Below are 24,385 nucleotides of genomic sequence, written 5' to 3'. Positions count from 1 at the left end.
AATAAATTTACATTAAGAAAATAGCATTTTAAAAAGGGTGTGGAAATGTTTGAGATCCATTGATTTGTAGTCCATACCTTTCTTACAAAAATTATAAATTTACATAGTTAAATCAGAATTATTTTTCACCGAATGGCCAGACCTGCTAACACAAACTAAAATTTCAATGAGAACCCGATGGTTTGTATTTTCTTTATTTAAAAAAAAAAACGGATATACAATCTTAGAGAGGGTTGAGGATTTTGAAGGACCAACCAGTTATCAATCTCAATTCTCTCCTGGTTTAGAGAGACCTCATGCAGACACGTTTTCTTTAACAGCAGCATCGGAAATTAAACAGCACACCACACAGCGTCAAGTGAAAACATGCATTGCAACATTGGAGCGTTAATATGGCTTAAACAAATACTGAGCCGGCTGTTGATCACATTGCCCCACCTGGAAAATCACCAACATTTATTTTGGCTGTGTTTAAGTCTCATTTTTAATGTTCCGACTTATAAGGGGACAGATTATAAAAATTGACTTTTTTTTGGTTTTGTTTCTAAACAGAAAGTTGCACTTTAAATTAGTAGCGCTTGAAACAGATGCGAAACCAATCACATTGTTTTATCTGACGATTTCGTCTGGTACAAAATTACCCCAGTACAGCTATATATTGTATAAAATAATACAAGTGCTGGTTTTGGTGTCATTTGAGCATCTTGTTGGCAATTAGGGTTGATTGTCTTGCACGAGGGGCCTTCTGACAAGCAGAACCAATGAACTTTCAGCTACTTGACAACCTGTTCTACCCACTGTGCTAGTTATCCAAAAAGAGTAACATGCAACCATTTCCCAGCTTGCATCTGGTGACACCAAACAGCAGTCCCTGTGCAAGGTATTAAAGTAAATTCTGACTTCATTTATATGACACACCATGCTGGATTTTTTCTTGTTGGTCTCACTGATGCTAGGTCGTGACTGGTTTCTAGTGTCACTAGCAAGACCATCACAAAAACACAAAACCAGCACTTATATTTTATAAGCTATAGCTAGCGATGTGATTTATACTCTAGAAAGCAATACAATGATCTATGCTGTTTTGTTTTTAACATGGCCAATAAACAGTAAGTCACACTGACAAAAGAGACTGACAAAGAAAGGCTACATTGTGTACTTTGAATTTTTGACACCTGGTAACTCACTTAAATTGCTAAAATTCTCTTTTGAATGACAAATTGTTGGTTCAGATTGCTTTAACACTGTCTACACTTGAGGTGAACCTTTTGAACAGGTTTCTGACATCCCGTACGTTGCGAAATGCGCGGCTACCAACTCAGTTTGCCACATGCAGGCATGTAAACACAAAGCTGATGTGATTGGGTGGTGAAAGTAGCCTTGACAATTTAAGTTAAGGACAGGTTGGAGGCGCGACACTGCTGACGGATGCTTAGCATTTGACACATCTGTACACACACACACTTGAATATTTTTACCCGCCAGGTTATAAAAGCATTTGTCTATTTAGTCACAGTAAAGCACCATTTGCGCAAATGAACAGGTTGCAAATTAGAACTGTAGTCAACACCTAAGAAAGCATTCGGATTTATCGGCTATTTGTGTTACAGTTCAGAGTGTGAACTCAAGAGCTGTTAAAATCTTACTGTGTACATATGTCAAAATGATCCACTAAATAACGGTACTCAAACTTTGATCCAGTGGAGTAACTTTGGTGTTAAAGGTGTGGTGCGGTGGGCATTTTGGTGGTTTGGGTGCACTCGTTAATTGATTTGAAACTAATACACAATTCAAAAAGACTAACTTGAACTTGAACTTTTTTCTAACGAGTTGTGGCAAAAAAAACAAAACCAAAAAAAAAAAAAAATCTCAAATACATCTAAAAACGTACCCTTTTTTTAAAAACTAAGTACAAATGCATCCTCTGTAATCCTACAATGACACTTCAAATTTTTTTTTAATTTGTAGCAAGTGGCGGGGCACAACGTTGATTTTCTTCAGTAAAAAAAAAGCGAAGAAAATTTAAGTGCACAATACTGTATTGATGAGTTTCGTAAAATGCATTTGTACGGTAGTTGGAACGCACCAGTCCCGAACGTAGTAGTAAAAATCCTTGGATGTTTAAATGACAAAAAATAATATTGGTTCACCTAATAGCATAATGGCATTTCGTATTTTTTATCGTAGTCACAATTTTTCTTTACATTTGTGTCTTTCAGCATGTAGTAATCAGCAAAGTTTGAATCAATTGACATTCTTTGTTAAGCATTTCCGTTTCCTTGTTTTCAAATACGGCACAAAAAAATATGGGTAACAATCGTAAATGTGAAAAACTCACAGAAAAAAGCTCAACGTTAAAGTTTTCATTAGGCTATTTTGCTTTCTTTAGGTCTATTGTGGATTCAAAATTGACTTAACGCAACCTCTATTGTTTCATCATCTCCAAAACGATACATTTTGTCAGTGTGCGTGAGACAAGAGACAACGAGGTGAAAGTCTCCAATGTTGCACATAAGGGTAAAAAACAAAGGATCCTTTAAGCATGTTTGTATGTGAATGAGGACGATATGGTGCTGATCATTCAAACGCTGTCTCGTGGGATCATCAAGTATCACGTACGGTGTCCACAAACGTGTTCTGATAACATGTCAACTGGCATGCATTTTTCTGTCTCCCAACACAACCACTGCAGGCACTGGAACGGAGAACGCGCCGATATAAACCTTCTCTTAATTACTCTATTCACTTAAAAAAAAAAAAAAAAAAAAAAGGACTTCAGTTGCACTGGCTCTCTGGCTGGCCGTCGCCTGTCTTAAGTGTCGAGCAGGCAGCCATCCCCACTGAAAGAGTAATAAAAGCATCATGCTGCACGCCCTTGCTCATTATGTGTGTTCCATGTCGGTTTATGTTGAGGTTTATTGCGAAAAGGTGAACAGCGCGCGACCCGAAAGACGTCCGTCTGCTGATTCAGTGTGGACTCGAGAGAGAAGCTGAGGCAAAGGCGGAGCGGCTTGGCAGCAAACTTGGTGTTGTCTGATGCGTCTATCATCTGGCATAGTGCTTGATGTAATCTTGAACTTTGTTTCGAAAATCCTCCTGAAAGCAGACCGAGTAAGGACAATGTGTTAGGAGGGCTTTAGCAAGAACCCAAATGAGGATTTTAAGTGGGACCCCGAATGTTAGGTTTAACATTGACTGTTATTTCGAATTCAACAAGATTCCTTCTCCTCCTTGGAACACACCAACACTGACCACCTTTTCTGAGGCAAAGGCTTATTAAGTTTTGTTTTGATACTAATTTTTCTAACTTTTCATAATTCCGTTCACCTTTTCTGAGACAAAGTCAAGAAAACATCACGTTAAAAACACTGGTAGCAATTTCAAACAGCTCATAATTCCATCCTCCTTTACCAAGCAGAAGACTGAGGGTTTATTTTAACAATGGATATTTCAAACTATCCATAAGTCCTTCCACCTTTTCTAATTTGAATCCTAAAAGTTTAGTTTTAACACTGGCAGTGATTTCAAACTGCTAATTTTTTCCACGTTTTTGTAAGGCCCCAATTCTAGAAAAAGTCTAAATTATGATGCTTTCACCCAGGCTTCTCTGTAGGTATGTTTTCATCAGACGCAAACATATTTTTCACATGCGAGATTTTGCATTCATTCATTAATATGGGGTTAATCAAAGGTTAGTCAGAAACAATTTTGAATGCTGGAAGGTGTGTTTTGATTATCACTAAACATAAGTTTGAATGTGATTTTCTGATTGAACAAAAGCTTTTACGGACAAATCATAAAGCCCAGAGTAATTTAACTTGTATCAACATGTACCAATAGTAGTAGCAGGACTTTTATTATTTGTCCCCAGAGAAATGACAGCCATGTCCCTCTAAGGGCATTTCTTCAAAATTTAGCTGCTTTGCCCCATTTAGTCAATGGAGAGGAGCCAACCACGGAGCCAAGATAATTTGTTACTAAGACTCTGTGTTTCTTCAAATCCATTGGGTGTACTATTGAGTGGTCTCTGACAAGCAAAGAGCCAATTTTCTAAGCACCTGCTTGACAAAATGAGATCAAACAGGACTTGTTTTTCCAGAGATATCAGATATACCTTTTGATTTCCTGGTGTCAACAATGAAAAAAGATTGAAAAAAAGAACCCCCGCTAATCTTTTTTTTTTTTTTTTTTTTTTTTTTTTTTGTTAACAAGAGACCACTTGGGGTTTGAAAAGAAATTTTCAGCTCCTCTTGACCCTTCATTAGCTTGAAGAAACTCTGCAGTCTATTAAAAACTCTTTAACTTACTTTTGGCAATAGCCACAATTAATTTTCCTCTCCCCCAATTATCTGTGGGGGTATTCAGAGCTTTCAACACCATCAGCGGAGAGGGAAAACAAACAAGAGGCCTTTGGGGAAAAAATGGTTCTTTAACATCTGCTACAAATCGAAAACTAGCAAAGCACAGTGACTCAGACAAACACGGTAAAGGCGAGAATTCTTTAGACGCTGGGAAATCTGCCTACTTTGATGAGTTATGTACCGTGTCAAGTTAAAATAATGGCTTTCTTTCCTTTGTTTGGACTGACAGGCGTAATGACTATTACGCTGCTTTTAGAAGGGAATGAAAGCATACTGCTCAAGATATTCAAGGATGGACACCCAGAATTCTTTTACATATACCATATTGGCCCAAATATAATAGTTTTTTGCATTGAAATAAGACTGAAAAAGTGGGGGTCGTCTTATATTCGCGGTCTAGACATTATACCCATTCCTACGCTAGATGGCGCCAGATATCATTGAAGCAATGTTCTGTCATGACAAATCTCAGCTGCTCTAAACTTTAACCAGTTTGCATGATTTTATTGCAATGTTTTTCCTTATTCAGTTTTGTTTCAAGACTACAGTTACAGTTAGACTTCACTTTGATGGTTAATGCAGCTATTGCAATTTTGTTGTTTTATCACAATAGATTTATTTACATTTCAAAAACCAGAAGCCATTCATTTACGAATGTGATTGCACTTGAATTTACATATTTAAATGTTCAGATATTAAGATTTGAATGAGGCAAAATAACATGGTTTTTCTCTCAAATATGTTTTTATAATCATTTGTTTCAGATGTACTGTAATTATTTTCTGTATAAAAATTTGGTGTTCAAAAAGTCTTTTTTTCAAACTTGAGTCTTGAAAAAGAGGTCGTCTTATGATCAGGGCCGTCTTATATTCGGGCCAACACGGTATTAGAAAGTCATTTATTTCATTTATTATTTATTAAGTCAGCATTTTAAAGGCTGCTTAAACGCTCCAGGTACAGTATACATCAATGCCTGTAGAATGAAAATGCTTTGATTCCCAAATTCAAATAAAGAACATAACATGAATGTCGTACCAAGCTGTTAATTTCTTCGGTCATAAGAGCCTTAAGACACACCATGTTCTTTGATTCTAGGTACAAAGACAATCATTAAGGTGTATGTGGGCATGCGTGACATGATAGACTATTGACTGATGGAGCAAGGCCACTTACGATTCTAAAATTGGTAGAATAAGAATAAAGATGCACAATAATATCGGTTAGCAATAGCGATAATTATCGGCCGATAATGGCAATTATGACGTCACACAGATAATCCAGATAAAAAAAGATTCGACCGATAATGCAATATGATATATACTTGACTTAGCCTCCAAATGTGCGCAACCGAAGCATTTTTGTCTACTTCTCCACCGCCGCTTTGTCAACCCCTCCTCTCTCTGAAGCCCCTGAGGGAGGTGGGGTTGAGTATGGCGTGATAGAGGAGGCGGCGTTACACAGCGGGGTTGAGGCGATATCATGGCGGCTCTCACTAGCGTGGGTTGATTTTTCCGTGTGTGAAACAAACGACGCTCTCGCCATCTGCAAAACATTCACTGCAGAAGTTCCACGAATTGGAAAGAAAGCGTCCTCATTCAACACCACTAACACAGCAGCCATTTAAAACTGCATACAAAGATTTTTGGAACGAATACAAGGCTGCTGCTAGCGCGAATGCTAAAGCTAAACACACATAAACTAAGATAAACTACGGGGCTTGTGACGAGTCAGGCTGTTTGGGAATGCAGCCCAAAGCGGGTGGTAAACTCCACCTAAGGCTAAATAAACACCAGCACAAGACCGATAGTTGACAAGTAGCCGTCTTCCAACGGAGGTCGTCGCTCTGGCCAGTCCAGCAGACCGCCGCCGTCTTGCACTAGGCGGGGCGGGCAGCCAGGCAGAGCCCGGTTCCCCGGCGGCAGGACCTCTAGCGAACACCCCCATTTATTGAGCGTTCCCCCACGGCGTACAGGACTCGAGGCGCGCGCCTCTGTCCAGAGCAGAACCATGCCCCGAGTAAGCCGCGGTGAGCCGGCCGGGGCGGGCGGGTATCCGGTGCGGAAGTAGCTGCCGCCGTCACTCATCTCCAGTTCAACTCATCGAGCACTACGGTGGCCGGACGGACTGAAGGGCACAGGCGGGAGCCGGACGAGAGACGTTTTTTTACAAGCCCCGGATAAAAAAATAATGCAGTTTATACGACCACCATTCTTCGTGAAAAACATGCTGATCACATCAGTTTCACCACGGACATTTGGACAAGTGAAGTCAAGTAACCATGGTTATCATGACGGCACAGTGGTTAGATGATAAATGTAACATGCACCAAACCACGCAAAGAAGTCTGACAGTCAGTAATGCATACAGTACGCTGTAAATTTATGACGTCTTAATCAGATCATTCTTCTAAAATCTAGTCAAATAATTTTCCCTATCTTGTTTTGAGTGTTAAAGACTAGTTAACAGATGAATGCGCCAGATTATTCCACTTACTCGACGTAAATATTGCCATTTGTTTTTATTAAACCCATACATCTTGAGAAAAAAGGTCATTTTTCACCTAAATCAAGAAAAAATTGCTTTCAAATAATGTTTTGAACTATACCTATTCTTGAATAAAGAACATTTCTGAAAATATATTTTTTTTAGGATTAAGTATATTAATTTATTGCTTAAAATAAGGCTATTAAGCTTATTTTCAGCTAGCTATTTTTCTTCAAGAAATCTGAGTGAAATATACTTGAAGTGCTGGCAGATAATTTCACTTATTTCCAAAAGATTTACACTGAAAACAAGGCAATTTAACAAGTTTTTAAGGAGGTGTGGTTTTTCAGTGTAGTAATGTTATATGTTAGGAATGGCTTACTTTTAAAGGCATTTTTGTGCAACTTAGGTTGACTCAAAGTAATCATGTTGCCAAAAGTTTACACAATGTCAGACAATCTGTCTTTATTTAGATGTTGGAATTTACTACTTGTTCACATTTGATGTTGAAAAAAAGAGCAATAAATTATATTTTTGCACACTAACGTTTTCTCTTGTGTATACTTTAAAATTTTACATAAATCTTTTAATAGAATTAGCGACTTGACATTATCAGTTATCGCTTGGAACAAGGAGGAAATCATCGGTTATCGGTATCGGTTGAAAAATGTATTATCGTGCATCACTAGATAAAAATATGGCGGAAAACACACAGAAGGCTGAAAAAGCAGTTTCTGCTCGTGCAATTGATTTTTAAATAAACTACTGCTTTAAGACAAAAGATTTGTGGTGTTTGATAGGACAATATGTCTCAATGCTGTTATAGCAGTTTCATTTTAATTTGTCCGTTTTACCCGAGACCCCATCTACGGACGCATTGCAAATGCTTTTGTTTCAACCCAGCCATAAAAACAAGCTAAGTAACATTTGTTATTCGAATTTTCTATCATTTTTAGCTTAGAATAATAAATTTATGTCTATTATTTAGTTTGGAAAAGAAAAATGACTTTACAAATTTATTCACTCGCGTGTTTTTAACTTTTAAACAAATCACATCACAATGAAAAAAATTGAGTCTGTAATTAGGTCACGGATATCTACGTCATAACTATCGTTTTATTGGATTTTTTTTTTTTTTTTTTTGTCACTGTTGCATTTTCCCGATATTTTAGATGGTAATCGATCTCAACAATTGAAATAAAAAAACTTTCAAAAAAAAATATTAGAAAAAGAAAATCTCGACCACTCGTTTTCTTCGATATTTTCGTCATGCGGTATACCTTGAAACCGGTAATCGGCACATGTCTACCGGAGATAGAACTAAGATTAACCTGTATAAACATCCTCAATAATGCTGGCACACAGCCACAACCACCCACTTGTTTAAGAAAATTAAAACAGTGTGTAACTCATGGAGGTGGTGGTGATGGGGGGTGTCACAGTTGGACGACTTGATGCAGAGAACCACCCATGCAATGGTTTTTAATTGTCACTGGTGAGTCTATAAAATAATTCAGTTTCAAACAACCAAACCAGAATTCACCTGTTTTAAGTCTCCTACCTCCATTGCCGTCAATGGCAGTGAATAAATTAACATTATTCCTCTACTGTTAAATGTTCTACACCCTTGCCAATTACAAGTAAAAAGAAGAAGAGCCCATAAGGAAAAGGTAAAACACTGAATTCTAAATATTTCCCAAGGTCCCATTTAGTGCTGATTTGACTTACAAATTATTGCGCCCGCCTTACACCCTGCAGGCACTGAGTTAGATGATGGGGTTGGAACAAGGGCTTTTTAAAAACACCATCTGCGTCCGCTTGCTGCCCACACCTCTATGTAACACGTGCACATAACACAACTTGTGAAAGCGTGCGACACCTGTACAGAAGTCACACTTCAGGTGCAATTGGTGAATATAAAATGCGAGAAAAAATATGCTGGCAGGGGAGGGACTGCGGATTGTGTCACTTATTATTAAAAGTTCCTACCATAAAAGATATGTCACAAAGCCATTTTCCAAACTTTTGGCTTGGAGTATTATGAGGTGATTTTACTTCATGTTACAAAATGTTTTAATCAAGGAGATTTTTGGGAAACAAAATGGCAGACCCACCTTGTCTCTCAAATGATGTTCTGCCGCATCAATGTTCAACGGGTCATCAAAATTCAACAAGTCCTAGAGGAGATGAGATGTACGAACAAGATGATTAAAAGAAAAAAAAAGACGCTCAGAAATGATTACATGCCAACAGTGTATGTTGGGGCTGAGATAAACGTGTCATCATCCCACACTGGCAAGTGAAGAGAATTCCAATTAAAACTCTTGAGCAGTTTTACCGGGCATGGCGCCAAAATGTGAATCTAATTTTGTGTTGTTTACATTTCACAATGTTATTTCATCTCAAGCAACTTCCATAACAGACGGGAGGATTTCTCCCATGTCAAAGTGTTAACCAAGCCATCAGGAGATATAAGCAATGACTCTATTGCAACCCAATTACATGATGATGATGATAACTTGTGCGACCTGGAGTACATAATGACCAATTTTCAAACTTGAATTGGTTGAATTAACATGCTCATGGGATAAACTGATGGAGCAATATGCTAATGCTAACCTACTGTGTGGGGGGGTGTGCATGTGTGGGTGTTTACCATTTACCATTCATTTTTTCAGTCGATTAAAAATAGTTTTTTTTAAGAAATTCACTTGAGCTAATCATTAGATTTATATTCGATCAAACAAAATACTTACTGTGAATAACGAGTTCAATCCCCAGACCACATCCTAAAGAGAAAAAAAGTTATATAAATAAAAAGTCCATGATTCCCCAATGTAATTTATGGAAGTAAAAACTTTACCTTTAATGTTCTGGTGGGGGCCCAACCTGTGCCGTCTATCGAATGTTCACGCAATAGGCTGAAGGCAAAGAAGCAAGACAGTACCTGTCATTAATACCTTTTATTTTAAAGATACACGATCAATTTATTCAATCACTTTTGGAATGAGAGAAATCTACTAAAAAGGATTAAGAATCTGACTTTTATCATGCATTTATGACTCCTTTTAAGAGTCTTCTTACTGTATCATGTAAAATGTATACATTTCAAATCAAATTCAATGCAATGACTGAAGTGGTGAATTGAATACCTTAGGCATATTTCTCCACTCTCGGTGATATTTGGATGCCATATTCTGGTTAGACATCTCACTTTTGGAGGCTGCAGGTAAACAGAACTTTTTCAAAGAGAATATATGGGGGAATACACAGACAAGGCTGAAAAAGTGGTTTCTGCTCTTGCGCCCCTCTTTAAAATAAGCTGCTTTATTTTAAGCCAAAAGAACTGTTGTGTTTGATAGAACAATATGTCTATATGCTGCCATAGCAGTTTCATGGCGCATTAACCCCCCAAACTGTTTCTAATTTGTCTGTTTTACCCTGGAGACCCCCGTTTATAGACACCGCGCAACCACTTTTGTTTCAACCCAGCCATAAAAAGAAATACAGTAATTATATCAATTATTATATATTATTCAAAATGTATATCAATTTAAGCTTAGAATCATAAATTGATGTCTAATATTTACTTAAAAAAAAACGACTTTACAAAATTATTCACTCGCATATTCTAAACTTTTAAACAAATTACGTCACAATGAAAAAAATAGTGTCTGTAAATATGTTACGGCTATCTACCCCATAACTATCGCTTATTGTATTTTTTTGTTGTTGTTGCTTTTGCATTTTCCCCAATATTTTAAATGATAAATAATCGATCCAAAAAAACAATAAAAAAGTTTAAAAGGGTAAATATTTGAAAAAGAAAATCTCAATCACTCCTTGATGTCTGCAATTTTTGCATTGTGACCCTTGTTATATTACCGTGTTTCACCCAGGAAAATCCCCTAAAAGTCCGGCTGTGGCCATTCATAGCAGTGTCTTGACATTCGGTGAGACATGCTACATGGAATTTTTGGATCAAAACAAGGCAAGTACACAATAATAACTCGTTAAAATCATAGTGTCTTTAATTATGCACTCATGCTCTCACCTCGAGTTAGGGTTTGGGGGTTTAAATATTTTTATTTATTTATTTTTTAAATCCCCTCCAGTTCAAAATATTTCTTCCACAGAAAATTAAGATTTTAGGCTTTTGAATGATGTATCACACATGCATATCAGGCAATTTTGAAATTTGGCCAAATTGGGGGTCTCAGAGCGGAACTTCAAGTCACCTGAGTGTTTTCTGACATATATAATTGTAAAATTAACTGTCATTTTCATATTATTAGCAACCATGAGACCCAAGCAATTAAAAGAATAAAAGGAATCATTCATAGTGAAATGGAAAAAAGTATATTGCTATAGCTGAGTAAAACAGCATTCATGTGTAACTAGTGAACTGTGCCTTTAATGAAGGCAAGACATTGAAACTGTTGCTCGAAGCAGGTCATTTGCTAGTACCAATTAAGTTTGACCATGGCTAGAACTATACTATTGACTTGGTGTGCTTTCACACCTGTGCTTCACTAATGTGCTCAGAATCGATTGTGGGGTTTGTACACAATGTCACACACAGTCTACCCTGGTTTGGTATAAGTTCATGCATTAAAAATAACAAGCTCTCATCTCATTGATCCACAAAGCAGATGTATAAATCGTCTGCAAAACGAAGCAGCATCGAAGCAAAAACAAGTTCTTAAATGTCAATGCACCACTAACAACACAAAAGTGTAAGAGCACTCACCACCATGTTATAGGCTTCGGGGACATTAATTTCAAACTGAAATCTGCCACTTTGGTAGTAACCTTCATCTGAAAGGAAGAAGGGGAAGAAATAAAATAAAGGTAGACGAAAAGCACTGAGACCAATGTGTTTATATGCATGTTTATATGCCAAGAATGCATTTGATCGTGAAGCCTTCAATTATCCACCCTTTCAAGCCAAAAACTAGCTGTACTAAAATATAAAGGAGCAGATGAACACATACGGAAACATACACACGGCACCTGGAAAAACCCTAAATAATCTTGAACCGTATTTGTTTTAAATATTCTTTCAAACCATACAGAGTGCAGTTCAAACAAGTCTCGTTCATTTGAATAAAAACTTGCGCTTCGGCGCTCACACAGGCTTCTAAGCTATAAGCGGCATCACCAAACGAGCCAGCAAAAATGACGAGACTTGACTGCAGGGGGCTTTGAATCTTTTATGTAAGTATGAAACAACAATGAAGCTCTACTGAGCTCGCAAACTAACACACGAGGTGATCGGTGTTGAGTTCTTGGAATTGCCTTGACTTCAGTTTCATACGGTGCCATGAAAAAAATATTTGTAAATATCATCTTGTATGATCACATTTATCACTGAAATATTGTCTGTCATACTGCAGAATGCTACAAAAATGAGATACTTAAAGCAACAAGAGAATGTGGATAAAACCAAAAACCACTGCAGTAAGAGAAAAGTGCTTCAAGACTTTCAACTGCAGTAAGGGAAAAGTGTTTCAAGACTTTCAACAGGGTTCGGAAAAAGAAATGAAACTGCTGGACTGGACTAACAACTGCATTTAGAGTTCATAAATAAAACATTGGTACGTATCTGCAGCACACTGAAGCAATCCATGAGGGCTTGCGCTTAAACACACATGCACACCAAAACAATACCGACATCCGCAACTACACACAAACAATTAACAATCTAACTCAAGTGTGACTTATTCTAAAACACTCTTGAATTGTTATCGTTGGCTGGTAGTGAGGGGTTTATTCATGGACTAACGCAACATGCATCTGAGCATTCATGAGGGGAAATCAAATTTTAATGGCATAGTTGAAAAAGACCGTCACTGCGCCCTAGTGGTCTACAATAAGACATTTCTAGCAGTCATCAGTAGGGAAGGCCAAAATAAAATCAAGGCTAGGGTATACATTTTGTGCACGTTTATCAACTACATTTATGAGATTTGTGTATTCTACAGACAATAGTTTACCAAGAAACCATTGTTAAGAAAACAAGCTTAAAGGTCCATTTTTTACGCTTAATTTAAGGCACTAGGAATGACACCTCTAGTTGCAATTCGACTTGCGTACTTTTATGATCGGGATCGTGAAAATTATTTAATCGATCAAATCAGTGTTGTTTTCATCAACAAACGAAAATATTTAATCGATGAACATTTTTTTCACGATGACGACGTAACAAGCTAAAAACGTGGCTTGGGAGACTAGAACATAAAGAGACGAATGCCAGTTTTTGTCTGACGAGACTACTACGAGACGAAAATGCGACATTGTTTTTGTCATATGTTCACAATGCGTGACATTTTCATATTGTACGTGGAGTACGTCATCTTGCAACGCGACAGCGTTTGGGTCATGTCACTCAGGTGAGATATGCTGCGCCTCTACCTCCTCACCGGAGTTTAAGATTTATGTCAAGCTAAGCTAAGCTCCTTTTTGTTTGTTTGGAAAGACTAAGATTTGTTTTCTTATCTTGCAAAAGAGAATATGCAATGTTGCTTTAGCCTTTAAAGGGCTGTGCTGGCTGATCATCAGATGCTAAATGTAATCCTACCGTTAGCGTAGCATTCGCGTAAGCATTACCTTCAGAATGGCAAGCGTCCTCTTAAAACACTGGCCAGTCTAAAGCAGAGCCACTTGGCTTTTCTGGTCAGTAAGTCTAGAGCAAAGGTGTCAAACCGATTCCAGAAAGTGCCGAGATGGTGCAGGTTTGCTTTCCAACCAATGAAGAGGACACCTTTTCACCAATTAGATCTTTTACATGTGTAATCAGTTAAACTTTGTCAGGTGCTGCTTGTTTCAGCAGGAGGTTCGTTGGTTAATCTCTCTGCGCGTTATCGGTTGGAACAAAATCCAGCACCCACTTGGCCCTTTCTGGAATCGGTTTGACACCTGTGGTCTAGAGGATGCTAAACGCTCTGGCAACGTTTTTTTTATTTTTTATTTTTTTTAACATACAGTTTGTGGCTTCTCAGTAGGTGTAATTGAAAATAACGCACTGCTTTTCCTCCTGAGTGTGGATTATCATCACAAAGTTGCAATATATGCTCGTCTGTCTATGTTAATTCGAAATTGTTGGAAACCTTTATTTAATTTTGGACTAAAACTTTGAATTTTACATACAATTATCTTTTGAGTAACTGTAGACTAAAACTAGACGAAATTTGTAGCGATAGACCGGGGGGTCGGCAACCTATGTTTTGAGACCCGCATGTTGCTCTTTAGCGCTGCCCTAGTGGCTCATGGAGCATTTCAAAAATGTTTGAAAATGGAGAAAGATGGGCGAGGGAAATATATTTTTTGTTTGATCATGGTTTCTGTTGGAGGACAAACATTACACAAACAAACTTAACATTTTTCCAATGCTGTAAAAATGTGTAGAATAAATATTACATATCAGCATTTCTGTCAACGAAGATTTGCGTCATAGCCTGCGATTCTATCAGCAGGGCGGCTATTGTAAACAAACCCAGCAGCTATATGATGGGACATGGATTCCAAAGAGGAAAAGAGAAAAAAACTGAGGAGAACAGAGGATTCAACGTTTCTTGGGCCGAATCAATTTCATTCATTGCCAATGTGGAAGGATTTTCTGAATGTTTGCTCTGTAGTGAGAAGTTTCCAAATCACAAAAAGGGTAATGTGCAAAGGCATTTGCAGGGAAGGGATACTACTTTTGCAGCTGAGTATGCAGCGAGTGATTGCATTACTTCTGGAGAAATTAGAGGAGTAAAGAGAGCAAAAATAGATTTAAAAAGTGGATTGCATCTCCAAACTCAAGTTTTGTTGCAACCTGGGATAAATAAAGTGTGGAAAACCGTTCACAGATGATGACTGGTATATGGAGGAGGAATCGTTCATCAACATATCAGAACACCTACTTGCAGACTTCAAAAACAAAACTGAGATAATACAGAAAATAAAATACATGCCTCTCGCATTAAGAAGGTGAAGGAAAGGGCCATAAAAATGGCAAGCAACTTCACCAATCAGCAAATCAAGGACATTAATTCAGCAGCAGCATACTCTGTAATGAGTCGTGTAATGTGATCGATATTGAACACCCATCACTTTTATGCAGGTACGTGAACCCCGATTATAAACTTTACCTTTTCAAAAGTGTGCCGTTTTATTTCTTATAAATGCTGGCTGCAATTTGTTGCGCTATGTTTGTTGCCCAGATACGTTATGCACATTCTATTTTGTTGTTTTTTTTTCGAATCTTCAAAATACAAACGACATTAACGTTCGGATTTCTTTATTGCATTTCTTTAATTTTATCAAAGCAATTAAACATAATTCTTTAATATTGTAATGAAGTTAAATTTGAGGTAGTATCGGACAACAACAAGTAGTCACGTGGTGCGTCATTCTCTATAGAATGCACTGCAAGGAAAATAAACATTTAAATGAAGGCTCACTATGTATTTACAGCCATCTAAGTCATTTTGATAGTAGGCTAATATAGATACATACAACATGTGTTGCCTTCATTTTAATGCTTCTATAAGGCTTTAAATTTTTGCAGCTACAGACATATTTGTTATTTTGGCCGAATATGGCTCTTTCAAAGTTTTGAGTTCCCAACCCCTGAGATAGACCGATTATCGTCCGGGGCGATTATCGGCGTCGATATTTGGCAATTTGACATACAGTATATCTGTAAACTTACAGTCTATGTTGCAGTCATTGCTGGCCATGGGGCGTATACACACTTCGCTCGCTCGCTCCCGCGTGAACACGTGCAAACTAATTACCGTACTGCTGCTGATTGTCAGTATGTCAGTACCCACCTAACGTTATACTTCAACACGACATGTTTCTGAAACCCCAAGCACCCGGGGAAAAAAGACCACTCGAGAAAGAAGAAGTCCACTGGAGGAGTTGAGTTAAATCGAAATCCAATATGAAAAGAAAAGGAAGAGAAAGTTTCAGCCCCGGTGGCGAGACCGCCGGATTTGGAATTTTCATGGCGCAGGATTCAAAAGTTGAATAAATATATCTATCGCGTCAACACACATCCAAGCGGTCCATTTCATTCCAGAGCATAAATTCTCACGTGTAATATGAAATAAACATCCTTACTTGTGTCATATGCACTTTAATGAGTTACTTGGACTGAATATACGTAAGACACTGTAGTCCAGAATAATTGAGCGAGTCATCCACTGGGAACTCAGACACTTTATCGGACTCACTTAAGAAAGATGACAGCAGCCCTTTGCTATTATTGCTGATCGTTGCTTCACAGCCCAGATTTTGCTTACAAAGGCTTTTGTGAAACTAAGTTGGAGGTACACCAGCGACTGGGGCGACAGGGAGACTGATGACTCACAGATAGGCCACACACACACACCCACACACACACACTGCACACGCACCCATGGCCACACTGTTCGTGTGTAATGTAAACACAAGTTTGTAAAAATCTTCTGGCATTGTTTTCTTGACGCAATTTGGAATATCAACATGTTGAAAATGGAGACATTTAGCATCAAATATAGATGTAGTATGGATTATACTACATCAGGTGGTCAATGACAGCCATTTGAATCAATGCATAAAATCATAATTCAAACATAATAATAGTACGAATATACACGCAAATTAGAATTTGGATATTCACCGCCATTGACAAATATACAGGTAGTCCCCAGATTACTAACGAGTTCCCTTCGTAGGCTGGTGATGTAACCCGAATTTCCACGTAAATCAGAATTAACCTTTTGAGTACCCCTAAATACAAAATAACTGTCCAAAAACATGTATTATACATCATAATAATAAGATAAAGTCAAAACTAATACACTGTGAGGTACGTTGCGTTAAATGCAGTTATACTGAATGACTATTTGGTCTTAAAATAAATAAATAAATAAATAAAATTTCAGAACTATTTGGCCTTTACTCACAAGTGCGTCACCTTGTTGAGAGAAAAGGGCGCTGTGGAGTTGTAGGGAGGCAAGAGAGGGGGGATTATTAGGAACTGCAGGACGGCGGTGACGCTGCTGGGGGAGGAGAGAATCCTGACATGGCAAGAACTAGGGACTGTTTACGCGACTAACAAAACAAAACAAAAAAAAACACTGCAGACAGAACGGCGGATGACACTCTGGCGTCGGAAAGTTGAAATCACGTGAGTCAAGTATGCCGTAACCCCAGGACTATCTGTACTCATCATTTACATTTTTCAATGGGAAAGCCTCTGTTGACGCAAAGTGCCATTTTGGTTTAAACGAATGTGAGAGGTTTTGGGGGAAAGGGTTGTATTTAGATAAAAACGACCAATAGAAAAACAGAATCAACACTTTTCCCCCCTGGTGAATGAAAAAGGTCTATTCTATAATCATAGAACATATTAGTCTGTAAGTTAATCAAAGCCAACCTTTGTCCAAACTTAACAAACGCTAGGATAAAACATTTTTTGCGAACCGCCAATGTATATTTGCTAACACACCGACTGATCATTCGCTGCCAGCCCCTCTAAGTTTAAATGGAATTGATGACTACAGCCATCAATGGCACTGAAAAAAATGAAAATTCACAACAGCCATCCTAGTTTAAATGGATTTGACGTTGTTTCCCGTCAATGGCAGCCATTGGGTTCATTTAAATAACACAGCACCATAACGTTAGTGCCGAGAACACGCCAAGAAGAGCAGGAACTTGGTGATGAATGAGGCTCCAAAGATCCCATTCCACACCAGTGCATTTGGTTGGTTTGACCGCCAACTCACTAAAGCTGTAAGAACTGCTGACAGGGCACTTCCAAGTGACTGCAAATCCTAAACAAACATGTTCGGAACATGCATGGCCCTAAAAACATTCACACGCACACAGATTGGCCCACTGAGCCGAGCTGTTCGAGGAGGGCGGCTCATTTAAGCGCAACGGCGAGTGTTCCTTTGCCGGCTTGCCAACCGCTGACATGAATGGGGCTTCTCAGAACAAACAAAGTGGTCAAAAGTTGACGTGTATTGTAATCATTGTTGTTTTCTGGCCGCTACCCAACATGCTGGTCATTAACAAGATGCAGACAAATGTCAACTAACCAGCCAACAGATGTGTATATGTATGAGAATGTTATTCTCTTACCAGGAGACACTGCCAGCTGAAAATGGTGCAGCTTGTCCTCGTCTGGGAAATTGGCTTTGCATGTACCTGGAATTGGAGACAAGCAATTGGTTTGTTATGATCAATTACATATACATAGATCTATCCTTCTTATGTCACTTCTCTTTTCCAAACATATTGAAGAAAAGTGGATTGAATAAAGGCCGAGTTTCCAAATTAGCTCAACACTACCCCCTGCTGTTTAAAGACATTCAATATACAAACAATGGCTGATACAAGACTCTTACTTTTGGTACTTGCAGATTTCCAACATACCAGTTGCTAAACCAACACATAAGTAATTAATGAGTGAAGCTGGGATTTTTTTCCACCACGCAGAAAATGATTCACTTCATTACAGCTGATGTGTTGCTCACAGGTAACATCTTTTGTGCACTTTTTAACTAACTCTTTCAATTAATTTGTTCACACTATTGTCTCTTCTGGGAGCTTTTTTCCAGATATCAGATTTTAAGGTGGGATTTAATAAATTTTCTTCATCCCACTCACTTTCAGGCATTTTTGTTTTGTTTTGTTAGTAATGTTACTTGTTATGTAAACCAATTGTAAAAATGAATGCAACAGCCTGAAATGAAATGAATTTAAAGATTATTTGGACACCCATTATCAACTGACTGGCTGCCATTGACGGTGATAGTCGTTCGATCCATTTGAACAGTGCTGATTCACTGCCAGCACCCTCCGCTCAAACATTGATCAGAATTGACGTTTATCACCACCAATGGTACTAAAAGATGATCATTCAACTGCTAGCTTTCCCATTTCAAATGGATTATGCTAGTGCTTCTCAATTATTTTCTGTTCCCCCCCCCCCAAGGAAGAGGTAAATGTTTTGCGCGCCCCCCAACTCTCTGCCGCCACTGTAAATAGTATTTGTCTATAAAATTACTATTATAAGTACGCCTCTGCCTAACATTGTGTCGTTTTTTTCTATTAAAGAAAAAAAAGTAACATAGATCAACTTATAATAAAGTCTAACTTTATTAACATTGTTTTGTTCGGCACAGAAAGGACCTAAAGTGCAACAATTTGCCTGAATTAAAAAAAAACACACCCAAACTTTAAAAATGTATTCAAGGTACATTTTTGACCATTTGATACTAAAACATAAAATGTAATAAAATCAGTAAATAATAACAAATTCAAATTGATTAGAAACATTAACACATGAGAACAATATGCCAAAAAATTTGGAAAAACAAAACTGAATAGAAGAAAAATGAGTGTCTTTGGACAGAAGGACCGTTTTTATTTTTGCTGCTCACAGTATCACCTTCTTTGCAATGTTTGCAATGGTGTGGGGTTATTTTGCACTGGGCATGCTAACAGTGCTCACTGGTTTACTGATATAACACTGATAAAGCGAGACGATTGTTGGCAATATTCAGCATATTTTTGCTGAAAAACAGTCAAACGGCTTATCAGTGAGATTGGGATCTAATGTCTTTAAGTGGCGTCTTAATTGATTTGACTTCTCGCTGTCCGCTACAATCATTTTTAGACACCGTAAACAGTGGTCTCTCCTCATCTCCCACTGTATTAAAAGTCAAAGCCAAACGGCCCGAAAAAAGCGCATTCTCGACAGCCGGGGAAGAACCATAAGGTCGTCGAGGGCGGTCGTCATGATGGTCCCAAGCCGAAAATGGCACTTCTCAGGCGGACACGTGAGAACCGGAGAAGACAGCGGGTCGCTGCGTGAGTCCGGCCGGAAAACGGCTTTCGAAAACGGCGCACAGCTATTCATATCTCTTTTCTGTGTGCTCTTGCTTGGTTCAACAATACTGCGCGCATTCTGAAAATGAGAGTGCCACGGACACCAACTGAGTGGATGTGCAAGTACACTTTAATCTAGTACGGCAAAAAAAGCATGTTCCCCGAGGTCACACGCGCCACCCCTGGCATCGCTCTGCGCCCCCCTGGGGAGGCGCGCCCCACTATTTGAGAAGTACTGGATTATGCCAAACTTCAGACAAAGTTAAATAGTAATACATGTATATTACTTATTTATACATATATGTATTATGTTTGATTCCAATAATGCATTAAAATGGCTAAAATCACAACTTACTAGGAAGATTGGCTTCAAGTTCAGCGACTTCTGTAGACATAGGACAGTCAGAGTTAGAACAATGCAAATTAGGGAGTGCTTTTCTCTCTACTTTTGTAAATATGTTTGAATAGAAAAAAACAAACCTTTGGTAAGGAGACGGTCCCTGATGGAGACCCTGTGAGTGGCGTCCGAGGCACCGCCAGCTCGGCCCGTTTGTCCTCCGTCATTCCTCTTCAGCTTACTGGCCAATGTCAGCATAGCTACAGCGGCGCTCCGCTACGCGCTGCCCCGCCCTGAACACCTGACACAGTGACAGTGACACACAGAACATCACCGGTATAAATCCTTTGAATCAGAGGGCCTCATCAAAGGTTGACATGTGCTTGCCGCCATGTGGAGAGTTGCTTCTACATATAATTTTTACCAAATAATTGCATATCCATTGGTGATTTTGACAACAGCTAATACAAAAATACACACATTGATGTTTAATACTGTTGTAATGTATTGGTACAGTGTATCACAAAAGTGAGTACACCCCTTGCATTTCTGCACATATTTATGTATATATTTTCATGGGACAACACTGACAAAATGACACTTTGACAAAATAAAAAGTAGTCTGTGTGCAGCTTATATAACAGAGTTAATTTATTTACCCCTCAAAATAACTCAAAATACAGCCATTAATATCTAAACCCCTGGCAACAAAAGTGAGTACACCGCATGGGAATTACGTACATCCCTAAATGTCCAAATTGAGTACTTCTTGTCATTTTCCCTCCAAAATGTCATGTGACTCATTACAGAAGTGCTGTCAGCATTGCTGCAGAGATTGAAGAGGTGGGGGCTCAGCCTGTTAGTGCTCAGACCATACGCCGTACTCTATATCAAATTGGTGTGCATGGCTGTCACCCTAGGAGGAAGCCTCTTCTGAAGACTGCACACAAGAAAGCCCGCAAACAGTTTGCTGAAGACATGTCAACAAAGCACATGGATTACTGGAACCATGTCCTATGGTCTGATGAGACAAAGATTCATTTGTTTGGTTCCGATGGTCTCAAGCATGAGTGGCGGCGACCAGGTGAGGAGTACAAAGATAAGTGTGTCATGCCGACAGACAAGCATGGTGGTGGGAATGACCCTCCCCCCCACCTCTTCAATCTCTGCAACAATGCTGACAGCACTCCTGTAACGAGTCAGATGACATTTTGAGGGAAAATGACAAGCAGTACTCAATTTGGACATTTAGGGATGTATGTAGTCCCCATGCGGTGTACTCACTTTTGATGCCAGGGGTTTAGATATTAATGGCTATATTTGACTTATTTTGAGGGGAAAATAAATTAATTCTATTATATAAGCTGCACACAGACTACTTTTCATTGTGTCAAGTGTCATTTTGTCAGTGTTGTCCCATGAAAAAGATATACCGTACTTAAATATCTGCAGAAATGAGAAGGGTGTACTCACTTTTGTGTTACACTGTATATCCATTTTAGGGTCACGAGTAAGCTGGGGTCTACCCAAGTTGACTTTCAGGGTTCACCCTGAACTGGCTGTAAATCATTGTTGTTTTTTTTTTATTATGGAATCAATGGTGCAGGTGACTGAGTTTTATTGTGTAGCAAAAGTCGGTATTATAGGTCGACTCCAGCCTCCCCTCATTCTTTACTCATTTTTTTTTTTCATTCTTTTCAGCACTTTAAGTTTTAGGTTTTCTGTCTTGATGCCTTAATATCTGCCCATAATTCTTGCATTTGACCACATTCCCATGTAGTTTGATTTTAGACCCAGCTATTTATGAACAACCAGCAAATTTCTGCAACACTGAATGAAGAGTTGCCTACTTTATGAAGTTTGATCATCTTAACCTTTGTTTTGTGTTAAGCCATGATTTAGGTCACCCAGGTTCCTGAAACAACTCACCAAAGTGTGATCACTCATTTCTAACAGCAGACTAATGTGTTTACCAAATCCAATGCAGGTGTTAGTATTGTTGTTGTTAGTTTTAAAGGGTGCTTCCATATTTTTTCCCCTCTGAATTTACTAATTGTATAATTTCAATTTAAAAAGTGATTACCATACATTGATTTCTTTTGAATGTTTCCTAAAGCCAGGAGGTTGCCAATTTGGAATGACTCTAGTTTCCTGTGATGTAAATGATCTATTTTTACTCTACATAATCAAACAACCAAGTAAAATCACCCGGGACTGTTGATTCGGTATTTTTTTTTGCCAGGGGTTATAACAACCCAAGAAATGTTTTTCGCTGAAATACTCGACTGCAAATAAGACATGTTTCAGATCCATTAGAACACTTCTGATGTTGGTTATTCTAGATTTAAAACTTGGTTTACATCGTCACTTCTTCTCTAAATGAATTTAAGTCATCGGGGCACTATGGATACATATTTTACAATTAAGATACGTCTTATCAAAATTAAAATATCCTCATCTCATCATCACAGTATTTAACCCTTGCCATACAAAAGCATGGGGTAAGAAAACAAATACACTTACTTTCATTTTTTAAAAAGGCATGTTTCACAGTTGTTTTGCAAACTATTTAACTCGTCGAGTTAGCTTGTGCGTTATCCATACGTTGTTTACCTGAAATCTCTGAGCTGGCAGTCCGTGTTACACCATAATCAGACAACCTTGCTCGCCGAAACTCTGCTCGGTGATTAACAGAGGCCCACGCGACAGTAAACGGTGATAAAATGGGATTTAGGAGGGTGTTAGGGTGGGGGAATAAACTGAGTAGAGCCTCAGCTGTCAGAACTTCTCTCCGGTATCATGAGGGGCGGAAGTGCAGAGATGTCCGGAAAACATATGTGTCCGATATGAAAAGGAAGCGGAACAAAGGTTCCTTGTGGTGCAACGGTATCTCGGTTTACAATGGAGATTTAACACAAATTTGTACGTAAGGCGCGTCCGAAATGTATATGAAGTCATAGTATGACGGACACGCTCTGCACACCCAAAGAAAACTGGATGTAGTACTCAGACCCGGCGGCATGGGCGGGCATTAGGGGGCCGTGCCCGCCCTGAGGGACGGCTGTGCCCGCCCTAGCTCGATTAAACTGTACTGTGTAATTAAAAAAAAAAAATTTTTTTTTTTAAATCTTCCACAAAAACACACACACACGGGGAGAATGAACCCTATATTCCAGTGTTTTTCAATCGATTGTGCCGCCGCCGCGAGAAATTATCCAATGTCGCTTTTTTTTAACATCGTCGGGCAAAGTTGCAGTAGGAAGGAAGGAAGGAAGGAATGTGGAAAAAGTTCTCGGTTGTGTGCAGATGAGTCGTGTTGCGTTCAAGAACTGCTCGGATTTCTAGCCGTCAGCCACCTTGCTCTCCGTAACAACGTGGACCCCAGCACTTCTACTGTTCATTATTTGACTCGTCAAGTGTCGATATATACAAAAGTGTCCTTTCCATTTTATCCATATGTGACGACCGTTAATCCTCCCTCTTTGTTTTATTCCAACACATTATCGAGGACCGCTAGGTGGGAGATACCTAGAAATCCGAGAAGATCTTGAACGCGACACGAGCGGCTATCTAGCGCCATGGCGCCACACAAGCTTAAACTCATCTCCAAATGAACCCCCGTTGCTTCAGAACAAGTCGATGGATTATTTTGTACGCCTTCGTGAAAACACAGAGAAATGGGCAACTTTTTTGAGGAAAACTACGAAGGTAAATAAGAACGCCCTGAAAGCCAGTTACTTTGTTGCTAAATCCCAAAAGTCCCAAACTGTGGCAGAGACGTTAATACTACCTGTCTGCAAAGCCATTGTCAGCGAGACGACCAGCCCTGATGTGCTTAAATGCATTGCTCAAGTCCCCTGTCTGATAGTTTTTCAAGCCTAATTGCTAAACGTTTCACACTGCGTAAGTATAAATACTGAGAAATCATTTTATAATTAAATATACTATACAGAAATTAATTTTGGAACATTTTGGTGTGGTGTGCCGCGAGATTTTTTCCAACGTAAAAACGTCCCGTGACTGAGAGAAGGTTGAAAAACACTGCTCTAGTCATCCTATCGTGATCTGTCGTCACCATCACAGCAGCGAATGTAGGCAATTTCTAGCCAATTACAGATAAGGGGGGCGGGCTGAGTAGCAGGTGCTGTGCCGAAAAATAGCCGCCCCGCGTGAAATGTCCCCCTCCGACGGGAACGCTTATTTATAACGCTTTATTGAGCGTTTATTTGATTTATTTGTTGTATTGTTGAGCGCCCACACGTCACTCGTACATGTTTTTCTTACCAATCGATGGACATGGAAACGATTTTCTTATACCGTGAATATATGT

General features: G+C 38.8%; 1 protein-coding gene across 1 annotated transcript; it reads right to left on the bottom strand.

The window, feature by feature from the left end:
* Positions 1–161: 161 nt before the first annotated feature.
* On the bottom strand, positions 162–23,023 carry ube2f (ubiquitin-conjugating enzyme E2F (putative)). Its single transcript, XM_057853507.1, has 10 exons — positions 22,669–23,023; positions 20,199–20,356; positions 20,074–20,103; positions 17,967–18,032; positions 11,596–11,663; positions 9,998–10,068; positions 9,709–9,766; positions 9,602–9,634; positions 8,960–9,022; positions 162–3,096 (listed from the first exon to the last, which is right to left on the bottom strand). The coding sequence occupies exons 2-10, from the start codon at positions 20,311–20,313 to the stop codon at positions 3,046–3,048; spliced, it is 555 nt and encodes a 184-aa protein (XP_057709490.1). The 5' UTR covers positions 20,314–20,356; positions 22,669–23,023; the 3' UTR covers positions 162–3,045.
* Positions 23,024–24,385: the final 1,362 nt, after the last annotated feature.

Source organism: Corythoichthys intestinalis, chromosome 12 (genome assembly GCF_030265065.1).
Source record: "Corythoichthys intestinalis isolate RoL2023-P3 chromosome 12, ASM3026506v1, whole genome shotgun sequence".
Classification (NCBI taxonomy): domain Eukaryota; kingdom Metazoa; phylum Chordata; class Actinopteri; order Syngnathiformes; family Syngnathidae; genus Corythoichthys; species Corythoichthys intestinalis.
This window is presented reverse-complemented; position numbering and strand designations above follow the sequence as displayed.